This window comes from Cardiocondyla obscurior, linkage group LG10, assembly GCF_019399895.1.
Source record: "Cardiocondyla obscurior isolate alpha-2009 linkage group LG10, Cobs3.1, whole genome shotgun sequence".
Taxonomy (NCBI): Eukaryota; Metazoa; Arthropoda; class Insecta; order Hymenoptera; family Formicidae; genus Cardiocondyla; species Cardiocondyla obscurior.
The window spans coordinates 6,682,306-6,701,620 of record NC_091873.1 but is presented as its reverse complement, the minus strand read 5'-3'; the positions used below and the strand labels follow the sequence as shown (position 1 = coordinate 6,701,620).

General features: G+C 42.6%; 1 protein-coding gene across 1 annotated transcript; it reads right to left on the bottom strand.

Moving 5' to 3' along the window:
• Positions 1-12,667: 12,667 nt before the first annotated feature.
• On the bottom strand, positions 12,668-18,485 carry LOC139106115 (uncharacterized). Its single transcript, XM_070662648.1, has 5 exons — positions 16,497-18,485; positions 15,552-15,675; positions 14,810-14,960; positions 14,148-14,364; positions 12,668-13,405 (listed from the first exon to the last, which is right to left on the bottom strand). The coding sequence occupies exons 1-5, from the start codon at positions 16,739-16,741 to the stop codon at positions 13,279-13,281; spliced, it is 864 nt and encodes a 287-aa protein (XP_070518749.1). The 5' UTR covers positions 16,742-18,485; the 3' UTR covers positions 12,668-13,278.
• Between the last annotated feature and the right edge of the window lie 830 nt (positions 18,486-19,315).

The following is a 19,315-nucleotide window of genomic DNA, read 5'->3' as shown; positions in this document are numbered from 1 at the left end:
GTCTTCCCCCGGCCGTGCGACGCTGACCAGACACGATAGTCTTTCGCGTTTAAAACCAGTCGCGGTATTACAGTCTTTCCTATAATATTATCGAAGCGAGGGAACAAATATTTGTAAGCACCCGTGATTTATATGACGTTGAACGATTAAAGTTTGATAAAATATAGATGTTGCATTGCACATTGCGAATAAAAGCGAGAGAAAAAGAGAGAGAGAGAGAAAAGAGAAGGGCGAGAGGAACTTAAAGAAAGTTTACATTATCTCTAAAATTGAGCCGAGTATTTAATTTAAATTAGGCGCAGCGCGCTTTGCGCGCAGACATGAAATCGTGCACCTGTGATAAGATGAGAAGCATAACTAAAGCGAAGCGAGCAGAGCGGAGTGAAGTTTAAGGAGTTTTGAATGCGAGGCCGAGTCCTTGCGAAGAAAGTTTCCCGCGGAGAGAGAAACGGTGAGAAATTAAGCAGATGCTCAACGTTCAATGCCATAAGAGACAATTTCGCGACATGGATTTTTTTTTCCCCCTTTTTTTTTTTCAACTTCAGTAACGACATAAGTAACTGGATCGTCATCCCCCATTGCGCTTTCGCTCTGGCCAAAGTGAGGACCGAGGTCCTCCGATACTTTTGCCAAGCGATGCTTCGGGCGTATCCATCCAGAAGAAAAGCGTTCTTGAGCTACAAGACTCCATTACTCTCATTAAACATCCCCTCCTCCTCCCCGTGAAAGTGCCTTTTTTTTATGCCCCGATAGCTAATCTCTCGGCGATCGATAAGCTTTAAGACGAAACGGCTCAACGGCTTATAAATAAGTGACTATAAATAACGATTAATTTTAATGCGACAACGTCTCTTAATAACGTCCCCGTCGGTGCTCCGTCGTCCGCTAAATAGAAACTAACGCGGGAACAATATTAAAATAAAGTTCTATTTCATTCCCACCCGCAACCTAACTCGTAGCTTTTTGTACCAATTAATACCTCGTATCTACATTTTTTTTTCTTTTTTGTTCTTTTTATTTTACTAGAAAAAAATTATGCGCACGTTTCGCGTGCGTTATTCTTTGCAAGGTCCTAATTCGTGTGCGTTATTTTAATTGGGAATATTAATTATAATGGGGACAATAATTACGATGATCGACGACGTGTTGCCGATTCGAAAGATTCATTTCTAAATTACGAAAAAAAAAAAATGATGAGACTTACCGAACTGCGTGGATTACGGCGGAGTTGAAGTTTGCTGCCGGTGGCTGTAACATAAAAAAATATACATTAATAAAGACATGTTAATTAATTAAGTTAATAAAAAAAAAGGTACAAGTTTGTATTTAATATAAATTTTATAAATAGAATTGATTCTCACCTAAGAGTTGCTCCGTCGATGCAGGATGCCCCCCGGGCCTGCTCCTCCTCTCAGATGAGACGTGACAAGTCATTTTTCCGCGCACTGGTCACTCGCGAGATCACTAAGGGAATTTCTCTTTTATCGAAACCGTACGTCGTTATTCTCCACACCCCTTTTTTCCGAGTTTATTAATTTTAACTTCGCGGTATTTGCGCGCGACCGTATGTCGCGCCTCGAAAATTATTACGCACGTACAGCGGATGACGTCGTTCCATTGTCGCAGTAGAGGATAGGCTAATGGTCGAACCGCGCGCGGCTATGGATTCCATAAGACGACCGGCTCCGAGATAATTAATCGTCCGCGTAATGAGTACGCGCGTGACACGTGGCCGCGTGCGTGCGTGATAGAACACGGAATAATTATTGCACCCGGTGTCGCGTAACGCCGGAATATTTTCCTCCGAATCCGCATGTAATTAACGACAGATTACAACGACCGGTTAATTATTGCAAAGCCCATTTCTAGGCTGACCGTTGGCTACGTCGGGAGCACGTCACTTCGCGGCGATCGTTCGATCAATTAAATTCTGGTGGCTTAACAACATCGCGGAAAGTATGAACGAATTTGTTGCACTCCTCCGGACGCTTTCGGAAAGATGGAAATTTTTATAGGCCTAACGGCGAGATAAACTTGGCAGATTTTTTAATTTAATTTCGTAAAGCGTCTTTTGGATAAAATATCGAATATTTTATAATTATTTATAAAGTAAAATTATTTTTAAATAAGCCGGAAAGGTATAACGGGAATTTTCTTAATATTGATTATTTCTCGCGTTTAATTTCCATGTTCGGGTGATTTGATTTTAACCGACTAACTAGCGAATCTTCATTTCGGAAGTTGGGAGCTTGATTCGCCGTCTCTCGCAGTATCGCTTGTTATTCATCGCGTTTGTGTGTAAATCCTGACGTGGCCGCTTACTGCATATTATCACGTATACATTTGTGATGCTTCAATTGGTTCATCACGAATAAAGCTGGTTGATGCCTCGCAATTGTATACTCAGCCGGCGAAATCCCCTTGTAAGTTGTTAATTTTATGCATAAGAGGCGTGCATGGATCGAGATGATTCCTGCATTACACGCGTGTTATAATCTCGCAACAAGCCCGACTAGCAGCGATGCTCGAATAATGAATCGCATCGTGTTTTAGATCCCGCTAGTTCTACATGTAATTTTCAATATTCTTTCTTGCGGATGCGCTCGGATAAAGTTTCTTTGACTTTGCTCCCTCGCGAGAAAGAGAGAGAGACTATATAATTTTTATATCAAATCCATCAAAGGGTTGAAAAATGCAAGATTAACGCTTTACGCATTTATATATTTTGCATTATAGAAACGTGTCGTTTATCATTATTTTATCGTCGTATAATTTCCATTTAAAATATAAAAAGCTAAATATTATTTACAATCAAAAGAAATACCTGATAATTCGATGTTAAAGGGATTAAAATAAAAAAAAAAAGGACAACAAAAAGCAAAATTTGAAGTTAAACGCGATGCAAATCTGCTGTTTCATAGAGATGAAATTTGTTCTCGTCACGTCGCGCGACACATAGGAATCTTTTGAATTTAACATAACATGGATAATTCAAACGTTCGAATGTATGCGGAATTCTCTTTGACAACCGCAGATTGTCAGGCTTCGGGTGCGTACTTATTAACCCTGTTACATTCTGCATGCACATGTGCCAGCGAGTATATCGAAACTTTCGTAATGTACACGCGATCGCGCGTTACCGCTTTCGCTTGCACACACGAAGAGCTCATTCAGTTTGCGTTACAGAGCGGCGAAGTAATGCCGTTGGAAAACGGTTTTTCCACCGATTGCCGAACACAAAAATCACTCGCGGTAGTACCACTCGCGTAATCCACGAACATTACCCTCTTATTCATGACAGAGTCTTTTAGCGCGATGCGTTTGTGATACACTATCGTGATAATATTATTTTGCAACGTTACTGAAACGCACGTCTCGGATATTTCAGACTTTTTTTTTTTCTTTTCTTTTTTTTTTCTTTTTTATTTCTTTTTTCTTTTTTCTGTATGCAACGTACATACGAGCTCGCGACGCGTTTACTTCTTTTCCTCTTTTTCGATCCGTCGCATGCTTCAACGTCCAACAATGCTAATGCGAGCCATTCGGGCTATTTGTAGGATAGACATTTGTATCCTGCGCTATACGTGCCGTTTTATTATCCATCGGTGCCAAATTTCCTCCTCGCGGAAGCTCGCGAATGTCGATCGCCCGGCCAGAATTTCCGCCCCCTCGGGCGCGATGGCGAAAATGGTGGAGAGGTCATCGGGGGCGGCGGCCTTTTTCGAGAGCGCGTGCGACAGTCATAAATGAAATTCCATTCGCGCGACTCGCCGCGGTGACGGCACGCTTACGGTTATTCATTAATCAAAACCGACGGAAAACGGGCCGGAGGGCGAAAGCAGATTTTTCGAAAAGAAAAACGTAAAAATAAAAGAAAAAAAAAAAAAAATAGAATAAAAATAAATTCCGCGCAATTTTCGTAGATTAGCGATGGGGCCGGTCGGCGCGGCGCCGCGACTTCGAGCTCTTCGCAAGCTCGTACACCGAGCTTGCATAAGTTACGAGCGGCCGCCGTTCTCGTTGTACACCGCAATTAGTATGATCTATTGCGTAAATGTAATAACGCGTATATACACCGCCACCACCGTCGCGTTTTAAGTGTTCCGTTTCAGCGGCCGTAAAAATATGACGACGGCGGCGTATCGAGTTACCCGCGGAATCCCCTCATTTGCTACCCTTTGCCTATCTCGTTTCCTACCCGGTCGTCCCTATCTCTTCGCGCCACCCACCCCCGCGTTATTTTTTCCCCAGCCCCCGCTTTCCCTCCCCGTCTCCGCTCTTCCACGCGGGAAATAGGCGCGGTACGGATCCGCGTTGCGATTTAAACGTTAGCGGCGCGATTTGCATACGTGCCGATGTTCTCTGCGGAGAGCAAGTATGTATACCGGATGAATTCCGAAGGGGACGCGATAGCGGTACACGGCTGTGTACATAATCACTTTTTTTTTTTTGCCACGCTACCCCGCCTCTACTTGCGCTCGGTGCGCAACGCTGCCCCAACGTGCTTTGGACGGCACTTTTAATGCTATTTCTCTGCAGCGTGAACCATTATAATGCGAACGAAATAACGTCAATCGTATATTCGTTATCTCTCTCTTCCTCTTCGTATTATCCCTTTAGCCGGTGAACTTTTTTGCGATGACGTTTGATGTAATTACAAAAAAAAAAATATGTATATGGGGAGGGAAAAAAATTAATGCTATTAACATACTGCTAACCGTGGACCTGTGCGCGAATATGAAACAACAAAATGAAAGATACGATTAATATAAAATACGTAACGTGATACAACGCTCGGGTGTAATGAAACTGCGTATGAAAAATGGCAGAGGAGTATTTGTGGGACGCGCATAGCAACGAAATATCGCGGTGTTTAAAAAAAGGGTACGAAATTCGATTCGACGGGAAAAATAAAATAACTTCTCTTCGATAGCCGTAATTTCCTTTCCAATAATTTTCCCCGGCTGTATATTTGCGGGATTTATTTCGGTCGCGTATCGCCTGTCATCCGATTAAACAAATATCTGTATGTTTGCCGCGCTTCTAATTGCGCCTCTCGAATTTCTGACCCATCGACGATTACATCGCGATAAGTAACGCGTATCGTATTAACCTCCCCCTCCCTCACTCTCCCCCTGAGTCTTCCCGGTTCGCGATCGACATTGTCGTTGCGTCAGCGGCACGCAAGCGCGATCGGGCTTTTAACGAACTTGACGACGAAAAGGCCGGGTATAATTGGGGAGGACAGTAACAAAAGCCTCACTCATAATGAACTTCTCTTTATCCCGGCGAATAAACTTCAATTCCGATTCCATAAATGCGACGCGTCGCTGTTCTTCGCGCCGGCTGGTCGGTCACTGCAATCCGAAAGTTATACAAACACGTATGATACGTGCGGGGACATTACGGGGCTCAGTTTGAAACGAGTTTGAAGCCGATTGCGCAGGAAGTTGAATTAATATAATAACAACCAACATTCGACGGAAAAGACGCGATACGTGATACTGTGCGCGAACAAATAAATTTCAGATCACAAGGTGAGTTATGTTTTTTTTTAATCGATATCGTCGCGCTTGTCAGAAATTATTCTTATCCGCCGCGAATTAAAATTCAGTTTCTACCGCTTGGAGGAATTAAAACGATCGCGGTGGACGCAAACGGAGCACTCTCTCTCCCTCGTTGTAACGTGCAAAGTTTTCCCACGTGTGACTTTATATCAACACGCGTAAACGTACATATACGCGGGCGCGCCGTGGCTCAAGGTGAAAGCCGCGGCCAAACACTTCTATAAATGCACTTAACACAGCGATAATATTATGTCTCGTTGGAACAGTTGGTGGTTGAAGAGGCCGGAATGGTTGGCGGCCAACCATTTGCGGTAAATCGGTCGCGACAGGGACTCGCTCGTGGCGGACTTGCGGCGTCGGGACGCCCTTACTTGCCAACGTATATATCGAGCGTACACGTCACAGCGAAGGTCCACCCCGTCGTCTTCCAAGAGACTCGTAAAAAAAAGAATTTCATAATCTCTTCTCTTCCCCGAAGAGGACTTATTTCGCGTGAACAGAAAGAAATTCCGACGGCGCGTTGAGAAATTATACGTTTCGCGTATTTATTAATTTGAAATTTGTAACCGGGATAATTAAAGGCTTATCGTAATCGTATCGGAGGCTTCTTATCGGAGGGAATTTACCGCGAGTCGTGTGTAAAAAAATGGATTAAGTCTCGCTTCCGTATCTTCTCGTTTCATTGCTCGCCGTAAACGTCTCGAGAAAGTAACGCGTCTCCTTTATCTTTTCGTCACATTGTCGGTAATTTTAAAGCCCCGCGGTTAGCCCGTAATACGTGCTGTCTCGGCGTGTCGCGTGAGCCAGGCCGTAAAGTGGAGACTTCATTTCTTTAATGTTCATGTAAATTCCGAGCGCGGTTCCGCGAAAGCCCGGGCGTATCCGCCGGTACGTCCAGCATCCGCGCTCGCGGCGGATATCAACGCGGAGACGCGCCGTGAATTTTCGTTCGCAGCAAATCGAGCACGCGAAGGTGCGTCCGCTTCGCGCGTCGGCGGCGTCGCGACGTTGGTAGACGTCGACGGAGGTGACGACCGGCGCGAAGGAGATTTACCCTTCTTTTTATATTTCGCCCAAGACGCGCATTTCCGACGGACGACGGAGGAAAGCGGGATTAATGAATATTCAGGAGCGACGGAGCGCGGAGTTGGACTCGGCGCTGGTTGGCGCGAGATGAGAAAGAAAAAGAGAGGGGAAAAAAATGAAAGGAAAAAGAAAGAAAAGAAAAAAAAAAAAATAGAATGGTCAGCGAGGGAGGAAGCCGGTAGAAGAAAGACGCGTGAAGGAGGCGAGATAGAGGATGAACGCGAGAAAATGCTCTGACGTTAACGCGATTAATTTGCTGGGAACTTTACATTTTAATATTCATCCCGGGGACGCTCTCCCTGACCTCCTTCTTTTCCTTCTTGCCTTCTTGCCTTCTCCCTTTCTCTCTCTCTCTCTTTCGCCGCCTGCCTTGCTTCTTCTTATCCTTGTTTTTCCGCTCGCCTTACTTCTTCACGCGACCCTTCGTTCTAATCCCATTTTTTTTTTTTTCCTTGGTCCCCATGCGTTTTTCCCAGCTTCTTTGCGCTTATTTACCCTGGCGGAATCGTGACGATGCGCCTCGAAAGTTGAGTATAATAACAGCCTCCCGCGAGTCGAGAAGCCAATGAGGCGGAATAGGGAAAGAGTGCGTGCTTAAAAATTTATCGGACAATTTACGGTATTAACAACGTTTCAAGCGGGTGGCCAGTAAATCAAGAAAAGGTACGTTCCGCGCCCGCAATATTTTTCACGTCGTAATACTTTGGATTAAAATACCTCGCAATGACTTCGAAAATGGTCGAAGAAGCGAGGCGCTGCGAAAAATAATTGTGACTTTATGAAAAAGCGTAATTATATTCTAACGTAATAACACCGCGAGAAACTCGAATAAAGTTCTCTAATTGAAATTTGAACAAATTTACGCGAATTTGTTGAAATAATTTTTCGTTTCACGGAGCTAAGAAGTAGACTTAACAGCTTTACTTACATTCTTCTTGATTACAAAACAAACATTCCTAATTAAACGTTTCCTTCCCTTCGCGCCGCGTCTCTTATTTCTCGACTGGTTTTTGATTTGTGTTAGCCTTTTTTTTTCCTTCTTTTTTTTTTCCTTTTTTTTTTTTTACAAGGCGCGCATCGGACGAGCTCGCCATAAAATTCGATATCGATTAGAGTACACTATTGCGCGTACATTGCGTGTCCTATATTTATTTAATTAGTCGGCTGATAGGAAGAAAACGAGAGTTGACGCCGCGGGACATTACAGATAGATTGCTTGGTTACCACCCGTGGAGTCTCTAATTAAACTCGGCGCGAACTACAATGTAATAAAAACACAGGTGCGACTATCCGGTAGACAGCGAGCGTATCGATTATTGTCCGACGTTGATGCGGAAAATCTGTTCGTCCTTTCTCCCTTTTAATCCCGTTATTTTCGCTATGAAGCATACGTGTACTACAGTTTTAATTTAATCAACGCGAAAATAATCCTCGCCGTGATAACTGAACAATTGCGTTTTTTTTTTTTTTTCCACAGAACTTTCTATAAAAGTAAACAAATTTAAACATTGCGTATAAATGCCCACGTCGGGTAAAAAATTATTATTATTACAAGTTTGTCGAGAGAAATATAAAAGTCGTTTGTTTAAACTGGGACGCGTATTTCCGAAAAATCTCTTTTTTTTTTTTTTTTTTTTTACGTTTGAAGTCGACGATCGCCGGCGAGGTTGGAAACCACAGTTGACAATTTCCATAGTCAGTCTCTTCCAGCACGTGCGCGGCCGGGAATCCGCAGAACGACAAAAATCGAAGCGTAGCGTAGAAACCGTGGAAGAGGGTGGAGGGGGAGGGAATTTTGCCGCGGGTAATAAGGGCGAAAGAGGATATAGTTCGCGGAGAAGAAACGAAGAGGGGAAAAGCGAAGTCAGTTGTAGGTTGAGACCTTTGCATCCATGTATAGCGCTCAGAGGGTTATGCGCAGGAGCCTCGTAATAATATAGATGACTCCAATGCGATTAGGAACGCAAGCTTCGAGGAAATGGTCCTTCAGAGGTGCTTACCAGGCGTTCTGCCCTTCTCGGTCTATCTTTCTTCGTCCTATCTTGCTCTCGGTAGCTCGCCCTTTCTTCCGCCCTCACGTTGCCTGCAATATTCGAGCTTGCCTGGCATCGAGCAAGCCTTCCCCCTTCGATCCCCCATCGATTCTCGTTCCCCTTCGTCCGCTTGATAGGCGCAGATCGGACGGACGTCTCTCGCGCCATCGGGGCTGATCCCCCTCGAGGCCTTTCCTCGAATATACGATGCTTAGCGCACGTTCCGCATACATTTTTAATCGATTCGACACGCTTTCCGTTCCGGCGAACGAGCCGCGTTAACTCTGATTTCGATTCGACCGAGTTTACTGCATTTTTGTTTCCTTTTTTTTTTCTTTCTTTTTTTTCCTGAATCGCAATTGTTATCAGTTTATATTACAGCCGCTGTAGTTTTTATTTCGACTGAAAATAATGTCGAGGATTAAATAATTGATGCGCAGCCTGGTCAATGTGAAGGAGGCTTAACTCGGGAAAATTTAATTTCCTCTTTTTTTTCTCTCTCTAAATTGATATGCTGAATATTCTCTAATATGATTGTCTGGCAAAAGTTTTGACAATTGCGCCGCACCTCTTGAGCCACTAAAGGGGAAACGTAATTACATGTAGCGCTTAACTTTCGGAAATTTCTTTGCACGTAAAATTGAAATTTGCGGAGGCGCGGACTGAGGAAAAAAAAAAAAAAAAAAAAAAAAGAAACCGGTTAACTGTCCGGCGGGCTCTTTAAGCGAAATTAGTCTATGGTTACGGAGTCGAGAGGCGATGATAATGGCACTTGTTGGTGAGCGAAGCTTGCCCGCTCGGGCTTCGTCCTCTAAAATAAAGTTACGGCCATTAACAAAACTAGGTTTCTCACTTTAACTTGTCCTAAAAATCCACGTGGCATCAAAATTGGAGTCGCTAAATTGGTGGCAGTTGCTACCCCGCGTATTTTTCACACTTTAAAGAGCAAGGCGCTTCCGCGTACCTCTCTATCTCCCCTTTCGTTTTATTTTCCACGGATTTGTTTTATAATATATTTCACGAAAGAAAGTAATATTTATTCATACGCGCGCAAACATGTAACATTTTATTTTACAAATTAATATAAAATTTATTTTAAAACATTTAATTAATAGGAATAATTATGCATAATTTTAAATACAATTATTAACATTATTATTTATATGTATGGCACTGTGCCATTAAATTATTATTAAATGATATAAAAGTTAATTAAATTGTATTATTAAGTTTACTTTATTAAATTAACTGTTACATGCTGCCCGGCACATTTCCCTAATTATATTCCTCGTAACTAAATGCAATATTATTATTGCGGCACGGTGAATTGAACTGAAAACATTTTAAATCGCAATCGGAAACAGTCCTTTATCCTTTAATTTTTAATTCCTGCGAGCGGCGGAGGAGAAGGCGAAATAATTTTTGCGCGCCGCGGACACCGGCTGCCGCGGTTACGCTCGGCTCCTCATATGTTTAGGACAAAAAACGTACGATATTTTAAGTTACCTGAGATTTTTTCAGAAGACGTACAATTTATCGCCGGTCCCTCGAGTTTCCTGCCACGGCCATGGATAACCCCTCTCCCCCACCCACCCTCCCGCCCCCGACCCTCCCCTTATATCCCGCCGTGGCGGATAACCCCGGCTCTGTCCGCGCCACGTTCGCTCTATGGCAGCACTCTCTTTCATACATAGCTGACATTTACCACCTCCCACATCCACCCTCTCTCATATTACGCGTTGAAATAGCCCTCGTCCCCCGAGCGAAGGCGCAGCAGGACGTAATAGCATTCTCGGAGAATTACTTATACCCTCCTGTGACCACCACTCATCGCGGGCCAAGTTTCTCTCTTTCCACGAGCTCGGTTCCCTGATAAAGTCTCGCCTTGTTAAAAGCAGCGTCACTCTTGGCCCCCGCCGGCGATGAAAATAATCAGAAATAAACGCGCGGCATTTAGCGCGGTAATCTTCTCCTTTCTTCCGTCCGCGAAGCTGTTCCGCCCGACGATTACGTTTCACGGGAGATGATATCTCGAACGAGAATCTCCATGCGATCGTTTCGCGTTCGAATGCCGAAGGGTCGCCCTTAAAGTGCGCGTAGGTACACTTGGCGAACGAACATCGAACGAGCACAGCGAGCGCAAACATTCCCAAAAAATAAAAAAAAAAAATAAAAAATACAAAAAAAAAATAAAAAACTAAAAAGAAAATAAATAAAAAGAAATTAAAAAAAAATCAATCACTATAGAAATAACACCGACGACACGCGCGTCGCGGACGAATATTCGCGACCGCTTCATCTCCGCGCGGTGCTCGTTCGCGAAGTGTAATGCACACCTTTAAAGAGAATTGCGTGTGAATTACGAGAGGGTGGGCAAATGAAAAGAGAAACACGGCTGAAAGTTTTGTTATTTTCGTTGAAATCGCGTCGGCACTTACAGGGCGAAAACAATTTCAAAATAAACGCGACCGCAAAGTGATGAGCCGGTGGAGCGAATACGTCGGCGCGGATCGTAATCTTTTTAATAAGGATGTAATAACGTCGTTACGACTTTCACGCGGAGTGGCAAGGCTACATATCGTGATCCGCCGTCAGAGTATACGTCCCATCCGTATGGACATTACGTAATTGCAACGGGACGTTTATATAACGGGAATATTACGGGTTACGTAACGGGTGGCATAATATACAATATTCTAATAAGCGCGCGCACGCTGATACACGTACAAAGTGAAATTTTCATCGTTATCGTCGAATCGCCGCTCTGTAATAAAAGAGAGAGAAAAAAAAAAAAGGTTTGCGAATGTGTGCCAACGATTATTCGACTCTGATTCATTCGGTATACACAGAATAGGAAACCGTTTTCCCCATTCAGTTCGTCCCCTCAATTTTTCCCCACGTTAAATCCTGTTATTCCCTAATTACCTATATACTTCCAGATAATATAAACGTTGTCGGAGTCTATCACGTCGGATTAATAAACCTTTTAGTATCTTTTAGTAGGTATATCTTTATTACGGCGTTTTAGACGTGTAATTTAAACATTTAAAATGTTACGAAATAAATACGATTAGTTTTTTCTTCTTTTTTTTTTTAACACGCACGTTTATTTTAAACTGCATTATTTAATACAATCGAAATAGATTAACTTTATTTAAAATATTTAACATTTCGAAGTTCGAAGTTTTTAATTAAACATATTATTAATATGTGTATAATTATAATTTTAAGAGCTATATTAAATTAATATAAATACTAGATTTAAAATATCTAATTAGCTACTGTATAATCGTTAATACATTATTAGAAAAATAAATTTTTTTTTTTTTTTTTTTTTAGTCATTAGTCGATCTACAATTTTCTAACAAGAATTACATCTTAAAAGTATTATCGTAATTTTTTTTTTACAACTTTTGTACTGGGTAACGTGTTACAATTAATACAACGAATAAATTCATAAATAATTTTAACATCCAAAACCTCAGTGGTACAATAAACATGTTACAGACTTCGCTTCTTTTTTTTTTCTTTTTTTCATAAAAAAAAAAAATTTAATATTGGCAGCAGATATTTTTTTATTGAATTTCATATTTCTCTATCGGAAGCAATAGTAAATCGAATAATCGAAGGTTTACACGTAGCCGTAGCACACGTATAAGATTCAATTACTTTGTGGAATCCCGCATTGGCGAATTAATTTCTGGTGCGTTTTAAGATAATGTTAGTCGCGTGACCGGCGGAATAGTAGGCGACTGATAGGAACGGTAATTTCACATACACGTGTACATACTATATATATATTGCGGTTTGATATCGCGGCGTTGACCTTTCCACCAGCGGAAAAATAGGAACCTTCGCTGCGCATGTGAAGGCGGACGAGATTAGAAATCGCGCCGACCTGCGAACCGGCACGGTATCTTACGGTGCGTGTGCGTGAGCGCGCCGAGAAATGGTTCTGCGAGTCACGAGCGTATAATGCAGTTCTTTTTTTTTCTTTTTTTTTTCCTCCTTTTTCCACATTACGCTTGACCCTCCATCGGTCGCATATGCATCTGAGAGATACACGGGCTGGGCTTACGCTTTAACCGGATTTCATTTATATAACACGGAAAGGAACAGAGTCAAATTAATCTTCGACCGAATGGTCTTTACGTGCGGCTGCACGTTACGTGCCAGCCGGGTAAAGAATTTTCTTCAACTTATTAAATTCGTACGCTCCGGTGAAATACGCGATATTATTAGACAGCGCGTGTCCGAAAGGGGATAGAGAAAAATTCTCTCGTACTTTAGCCCGAGCTCCGAATTTTCCATTTGATTTTGACGCCAAGTGCGCGGCCTTATATCTCGCCTAGCAGGGCGGCGAGTCCTTGTTCCTTCGTATTATTTGCGAACGGTGGAGGGTCAGAGTCGCGTTGACGTCGGTCAGATCGGATCCCCGTGCCCGCTGTCCGAATTTCGATCGAGGTAGTCTGCGTGAATGTCGTCCTCGGGTCGTAACATCGTTCTCGCGGTGGCGTCCTCCCTCGATTCGTCGCCGCTATCGATCGCGACGGCGGCGGCCGAAGAATTCGGGGTGCCGGACGGGGGACGTGTCAGTTTCTTTGCGGTTTTATTACACGGCTCGCCGGAGGTGGCAATTTGTTGAAGCCCGCGTTGTCAAAGACCGGAAGTAGGTCCCTCACTCTTTGTCCCGTGCCGATCGACGCCAACTCGATCCATCTGCAATGGCGAAACACGTGAAAGGGGTTCTCTCTTCTCTCTCTCTCTCTCTCTTTTTTTTTTTTTTTATTTTTTCTGAAAAGAGTCGTTTTCCCCTCCTTCTCTCCTCCTCTCTCTAATGCCCGCAAACCTTTTGTATTTTATTGGCAATGTTCCATTAAAGATATTACGGCGAAGTAGAGGAGAGAATCGCGTAATGGCGCTATCATTACTTTCACTATTTTTTATTTTTTATTTTTTTTTTTATTTTTTTTTTCTATTGCATTTTTAGCTAATAGCAGTTATTATTTGAATCCTATCTTTTAAAACATCAGAGAGATGAATTTTATTGAAAAAAAAAAAAAATTATGACCGTGGATAGGCAACGTAATAAAATCTGTGTATTTCAAAACAAATAAAAAAAATATTAATAACATTTAAAAGCCCGTCTCGTGTAAATCCTTCCGTAATGAAGTCATTTTTAATACATTTTAATCGCGCTGGGGCCGGTCGTATTAATAACCGCGGTTTTATATAATTCGGAAGTAATAAATGTTTAAATAGCCCCGCGATTATACCGAATCGTCGGGCGGGCTGCCCGGCGCAAGCGATAGTTAATACATAACGGACAATAAATATTGGCCGGGATGATATCGCGTAATTTTTAACACGGCCACGCGAATTTGTCGTTCAATGAATCACGCTCGCGGCTCGCGGACCTCGCGCGGGCAAAAGCACGCACGAGAACGAATTCACTTCCCACCTGTTGTTTTTGTATTTTGCGAGGGGTTGAGCGGCTGGATGGGGCGTTTCGGTGGGGAAATATGTGGCCCCATAAAAATCCAAACCACGGCTCAGCAGCATCGAGGTCTCCTCCACGCTGGCCAGGGTAACCCTTATAACGGGTGGCCCCGTATAAATCGTCGCCGGCTCGTTCAGATTCTGCGCGTCGCTCTTTAGCTTGTCATTGATGGCCTTCACTGATTTATTTAACACACGATTTTATTGCATGCGTTGCAGAAAGGCGGGTAACCCGACGCGTCGCGGGCGGTAATAGCTCTTTTTTTCTTTCTTTTTTTTTTTTTTTTTCTTTTAAATATGCGCGTCCGAAACGTGCGTGAAAAGCAAGTTCTGAAGTCTGTTATGCAAAACGTACGGAAGTGTGCCCGGCTGCGATATAATATAGATACGTCGAATGGAATTTTTATCGCGTACACAATTTTTTTTTTTTTTTATGCTTCTTTTGAATTAGATATACAGAGAATGAACGTAAAAAATAAACGTAAGCGGGGAGATTTTTTTGAAATCGTAAAGGCAGAAGCGGTATCCATCATATTATTCGTATAGGGTCTGTAGCTTTTTCTCGGAAAGAGAGCAGCGGTATGAGAAATATGGGGAAGTAGCATTTGCATTTTCGTGACTTACAAACAGTTCCTGTATTCAGGGGTAGCCTGGTTACTTCGACGATAGATCGATATTTGTAGAGAGCGTGTCTAATATCGTCCTCCGGCAGCTCTTCGGGCACATCCAGAACGTAGACCGTGAAGATTTTTGCCGGTCTGCATGGAATAGCAACCTATACATTAGAAATCGTAACGTAAATCATCAACTAAGTTTCTTCTGAAAAAGACATTTTTAAATAAGTTAAGAGAACTGCAAAAATTATATTAAAAGAAAAAAAAAAAAAAAAGAGATAGAGAAAAGAAAAAAAATTTTTTTTTTAATAAGTCACTTATTTAATAATTTTGAAAATCAGTTTAAACGTCGTACAGTGCAACAGTCGAATCTCGAGCTGCCTATGTAAATTACTGTCAAAATATTTTTATCGCATAAACCCTTTGTACTTTGTCGCGTGCCTGCAACATGTGTTTGCGCCACGAGAGCGTGGAATCCATGCAGATCCCGAGATTAGTTGCAGAAGCGCTATAAGGTATTTCTCTGCGTCAGGTGCTTTAACTTTAGTAAGGTTTCCCCACGTAATCGTGCAGCGTAATGCAACGCCACCCGCGATGTAAATGATAAAAACGCCTTGGGATTGAAAATCGTTTTCCGACCAAGATTGTCTTGCCGATCGTTACGTTTCTCAGCGGGGCGAGATATTTCCGTGATTTCGCAAACGCGGGGTTTGAACGTCGGGGTGGATGCGTCGGTATACGGATGTGTCTACCTTTTTGTAGAAACGTGCGCCCGTCACTTTGTGAAAGCCTTTTTTATACACCGCTTGAAAGTCCTCGATGTTGCTGAACTTGAAGAGAATGCCGGTGGCGGTCTTCGTCAAGGAAAACGCACCCCTGGATCGCATAATAAAAAGTCGTTTTGATTACGATGTAAATTAATGAGGGGAAAAACTTTTTACGGCGCAAAAGTCTATGGCGAATCTTTTATCTTTTGCAGATAGAATAACGTCGCGGTTAAGATTCTTTTATATAGTTTTCGCGTTAAGTGCGAATAAATTTCTGGTACTGTCGTATGCGAGTTTATTGTTGATGGGGCAGATATTAAAAAAAGAAAAAGAGAGAGAGAGAGAGAAAAATGCACACAGCATCAAACGCAGTTAGCTTAATGGATTTGTTGTCCGATCTGTTACTGCCTTTACTACTTCATGCGACGCGCCAACTGACTTAACTGCTTTTAAATCCGATTCGAGTACGAAGTACTTAGGATCTCTTATGGATTAAACTAAGTGAATGCCGAAGTAATCTAGACGATGCACAGTCGATGCTAATGCTTGAATTCGGTAGTAATAAAAATTGAGCATAAATTCTGTCTTCGTAAAACGTCATCGCATCGTACTAATAATATTTTTATTTTCATTGCTCATATAGTTTGAAGTCGAATTGTAAAATTCTAAAATAATTTCTGCAATTATAAATATCCGTTCATAATTTGTTTAAATTTTTTAAACGTACAAAATTTAAGATTAAATTATTTTTCTAATTAATAATTTCGTTTAAAAACGCAGTTGCAAAAATATAATAAAATAAAATAAAATAAAATAAACGACAATGAGCTCATTTTTCGTGATCGTCGGAGCACGTTTAACGTGCCCTTCATCGATTCGACTTATTCTCACCCCAAGCGACGAGGTGACGTGCCGAAATGACGCGCTTACCGGAAGTTCATCTTCTCGCAGATGGTGGCGGCTTTCTCCATGCTCAGATCGTGGCTTGGGGTGAGCAGGAAAGCGCCCTTAGTTAGGAAATCGGTCTCGCTGACCTCCGAGTCGCTGTCGCCGTGGTCCTGCCAGTCGGCGGAGCCACGTCGGCCCTCTTGATTCAAGCGCAACATCGAGTCGCTCTTGGACGTAGACATGTCTTTCTCGCACTGCGCACTACTTCCCTGCTCCGGTTGCGACATCTTTTATAGTTCGCTGCCAGCGAACCGAGAACGGGTGATCTCACGTGTGCGTACCTCGAGAGGGAACGGTCGTAAACGCGTTACGCGAGATCGATCGCTCGGGAGGATGTCGGCGCGAGACCGGACATACGTCGTGCTACACTGCTTCGTATCGCGTTCCACCGCGCCCCTTATATAAGCCTCTGGATCGCCGGGGCCGGACGGATAGGGAGCCGCGAAGAAAACAGATAGGTCAACCGAGATCGGTAGGCAGAAGGTTGCACGGGGCAAAAAAGTGCCCATGAAACGGCGCGCGGCCCGATCCGGCCAGTTAGGTCCCTGATTGTTATTGATGCGCACCACGCGCGGGGAAAAAAAGATCACGCCGCGATGATCCGATTGCCCGTTCAATTTGCCGGTAAAAATAACTGTGTAGGAGGAAATGCCGGCACTTGGATATGGATTATTACTCACGCTAATGATTTTGATAGATCGGGAGGCTCGTGGTATTGTCGAAAATATGCGCGCACGGCTTCACCTTCCTCGATTCGTAAATGTCAGGGTGTCACGTTCACCCTTTGCTACCTTTTTAGAACACCTTTCGCATTCGATGTATAAAGACGCTTTGTGCAAGGCTAGAACAAAGAGCGCGAGACATTTTTCTTTTTTCTTTCTCGACCCAGTTGTATTTTTTTGCTTTTTTTTTCTTTTTTTTTTAAGCACTATTTTCTGCAGATAAAAAAAAAAATATTTCTGCCGGAAAGAAAGCGGAGAGTGACACGTAGCTTTGTACGATTTCAACTTACTTAACGAGTGACGCGCAAAGAAATATTTAATTAACAAAAGAGGACGGCAGTCGATTTAATCAACGTTTCATTAAAATTGTTTTCAACTCTTTATCGAGTGGGATTAACGGTAGTTTAACAAATTTTGCGACATTTATTTCAAAACGTACATTGATATATTTTTATTGACGTATCACGAAGTCTACGACAGCGCAGCCCGGAGATTTGCATAAATATTTAAACGCCACTAGGAAAGTGCACCGCGAAAAGCTTTATTTGAATTCAATTTTAATGGTCTCGCTTTTGGCAACTGGTACATGTCAGAACTGTGCGAAGCTATTGATTTATCGTACGTAGCTTTTAGATTGTTTTCAAGTGATAAATTAAATTACATAATTCTGTTCGATTGGCTAAAAAATTTTATGAATTTTTGTGTTACATTATTATCCATTAGTTTCAATAATTATTTTGTTACTTTTGTCGACGAGTTTCGCAGACGAATACCAGAGTCGACCGCAAAATTAAACCGTCAAATTGTCGATAAAACGATAAAAAAAAAAAAAAAAAAAGTAAGCACAGTAAATTTTTATTTGTGTATCGACAGTGTAAAACGCCACACTGGCGTAATACTTTTAAAAAACAGTTCGTGTAAAAATAAAAAAAATAAATAAAATAATATGAAATTCAATCATATGTCAGGCATAAATATAAAATCAGAAATATTCCGGTATTTTAATTCTCTAACGCGCGCGCAGCTCTTTTTCCTCTCTCTCTCTTTCTCTGAAACTGCATTTATTCTGAATAAATCAGTCCTCGTCGGATCACGAGTCTCGCTAATGAGAAACAATTGTGTAACGATCGCTTATCGCGCTTGAGATCTCAAAAGGCATCAGCCACGGTTCGTCGCCCCAATCTCGCGGTCGTCAAACCTTTCGGCGTACACATTAGGAGGGCAATCGGTGGTGCCATCCGGTATCATCAAAGCCGGCGATTGCGAAACGACGGATCTCGAATTCAAATCTCTTAATTGGCCGTGTTAGGCTGAGCGTCGACACACGTCGATCAGGAACCGCGGCGTGTGCTGACGGCGCGATCCGGAAACCGGGAAGCCTGGACGATGCCGGCGGGCAGTCGCGACGCGTGTACAATATGGAGAGGATTGTGCGAATATCGCGGTACATCCGTTTACGCCGCCGTTGGCAAGGGGCGATGATTGTACATCGGCTCGCGGCCTCAGAGGCGAGATATCGCCGATAATTCACCGGCTCGGGTTAGTTGACAGTGCCGCGTGACACTTGATCGTCGATGATCTGCCCGGCGCATCATCATCCGGGCAATAGCGACCGAGAAACACGTAGGCGAGCACGCTGCTCTTCGCTCGTCTCTCTTTTTTTTTCTTTTTTTTTTTTTTCACCAAAGACGGGAGGTAATGAATTGGCCGCGTGGGCATTTAATTGGATGATTGGCCGAAACGATACGTCCTCGATAAATTGGCCTGTGAACGGGGGTGGGAAAAAGAGAAAAATTAAAAAAAACAATGGAGGAAACGAGAGTTTTTGTCTTCTCATTACGGTCAAAAGTTATTAAAGGCGATGAAGCGTTACGTATTAGATGAAAAACGAAGGACGGGATAGCTCTATTAAGCTAGCAGAGTCATATTATCAGAACTCAAAGATTAATGTATCATAATTTTTTGCTATTTTTTTGCTTTTTTTTGTTCGATATAAGAATTTTTTTGCTGCAACTTTAAAAAAATAACGCGTGGCTGGATAACTTAATATTAAGCTACCCAGCCACGCGTTATTTTTTT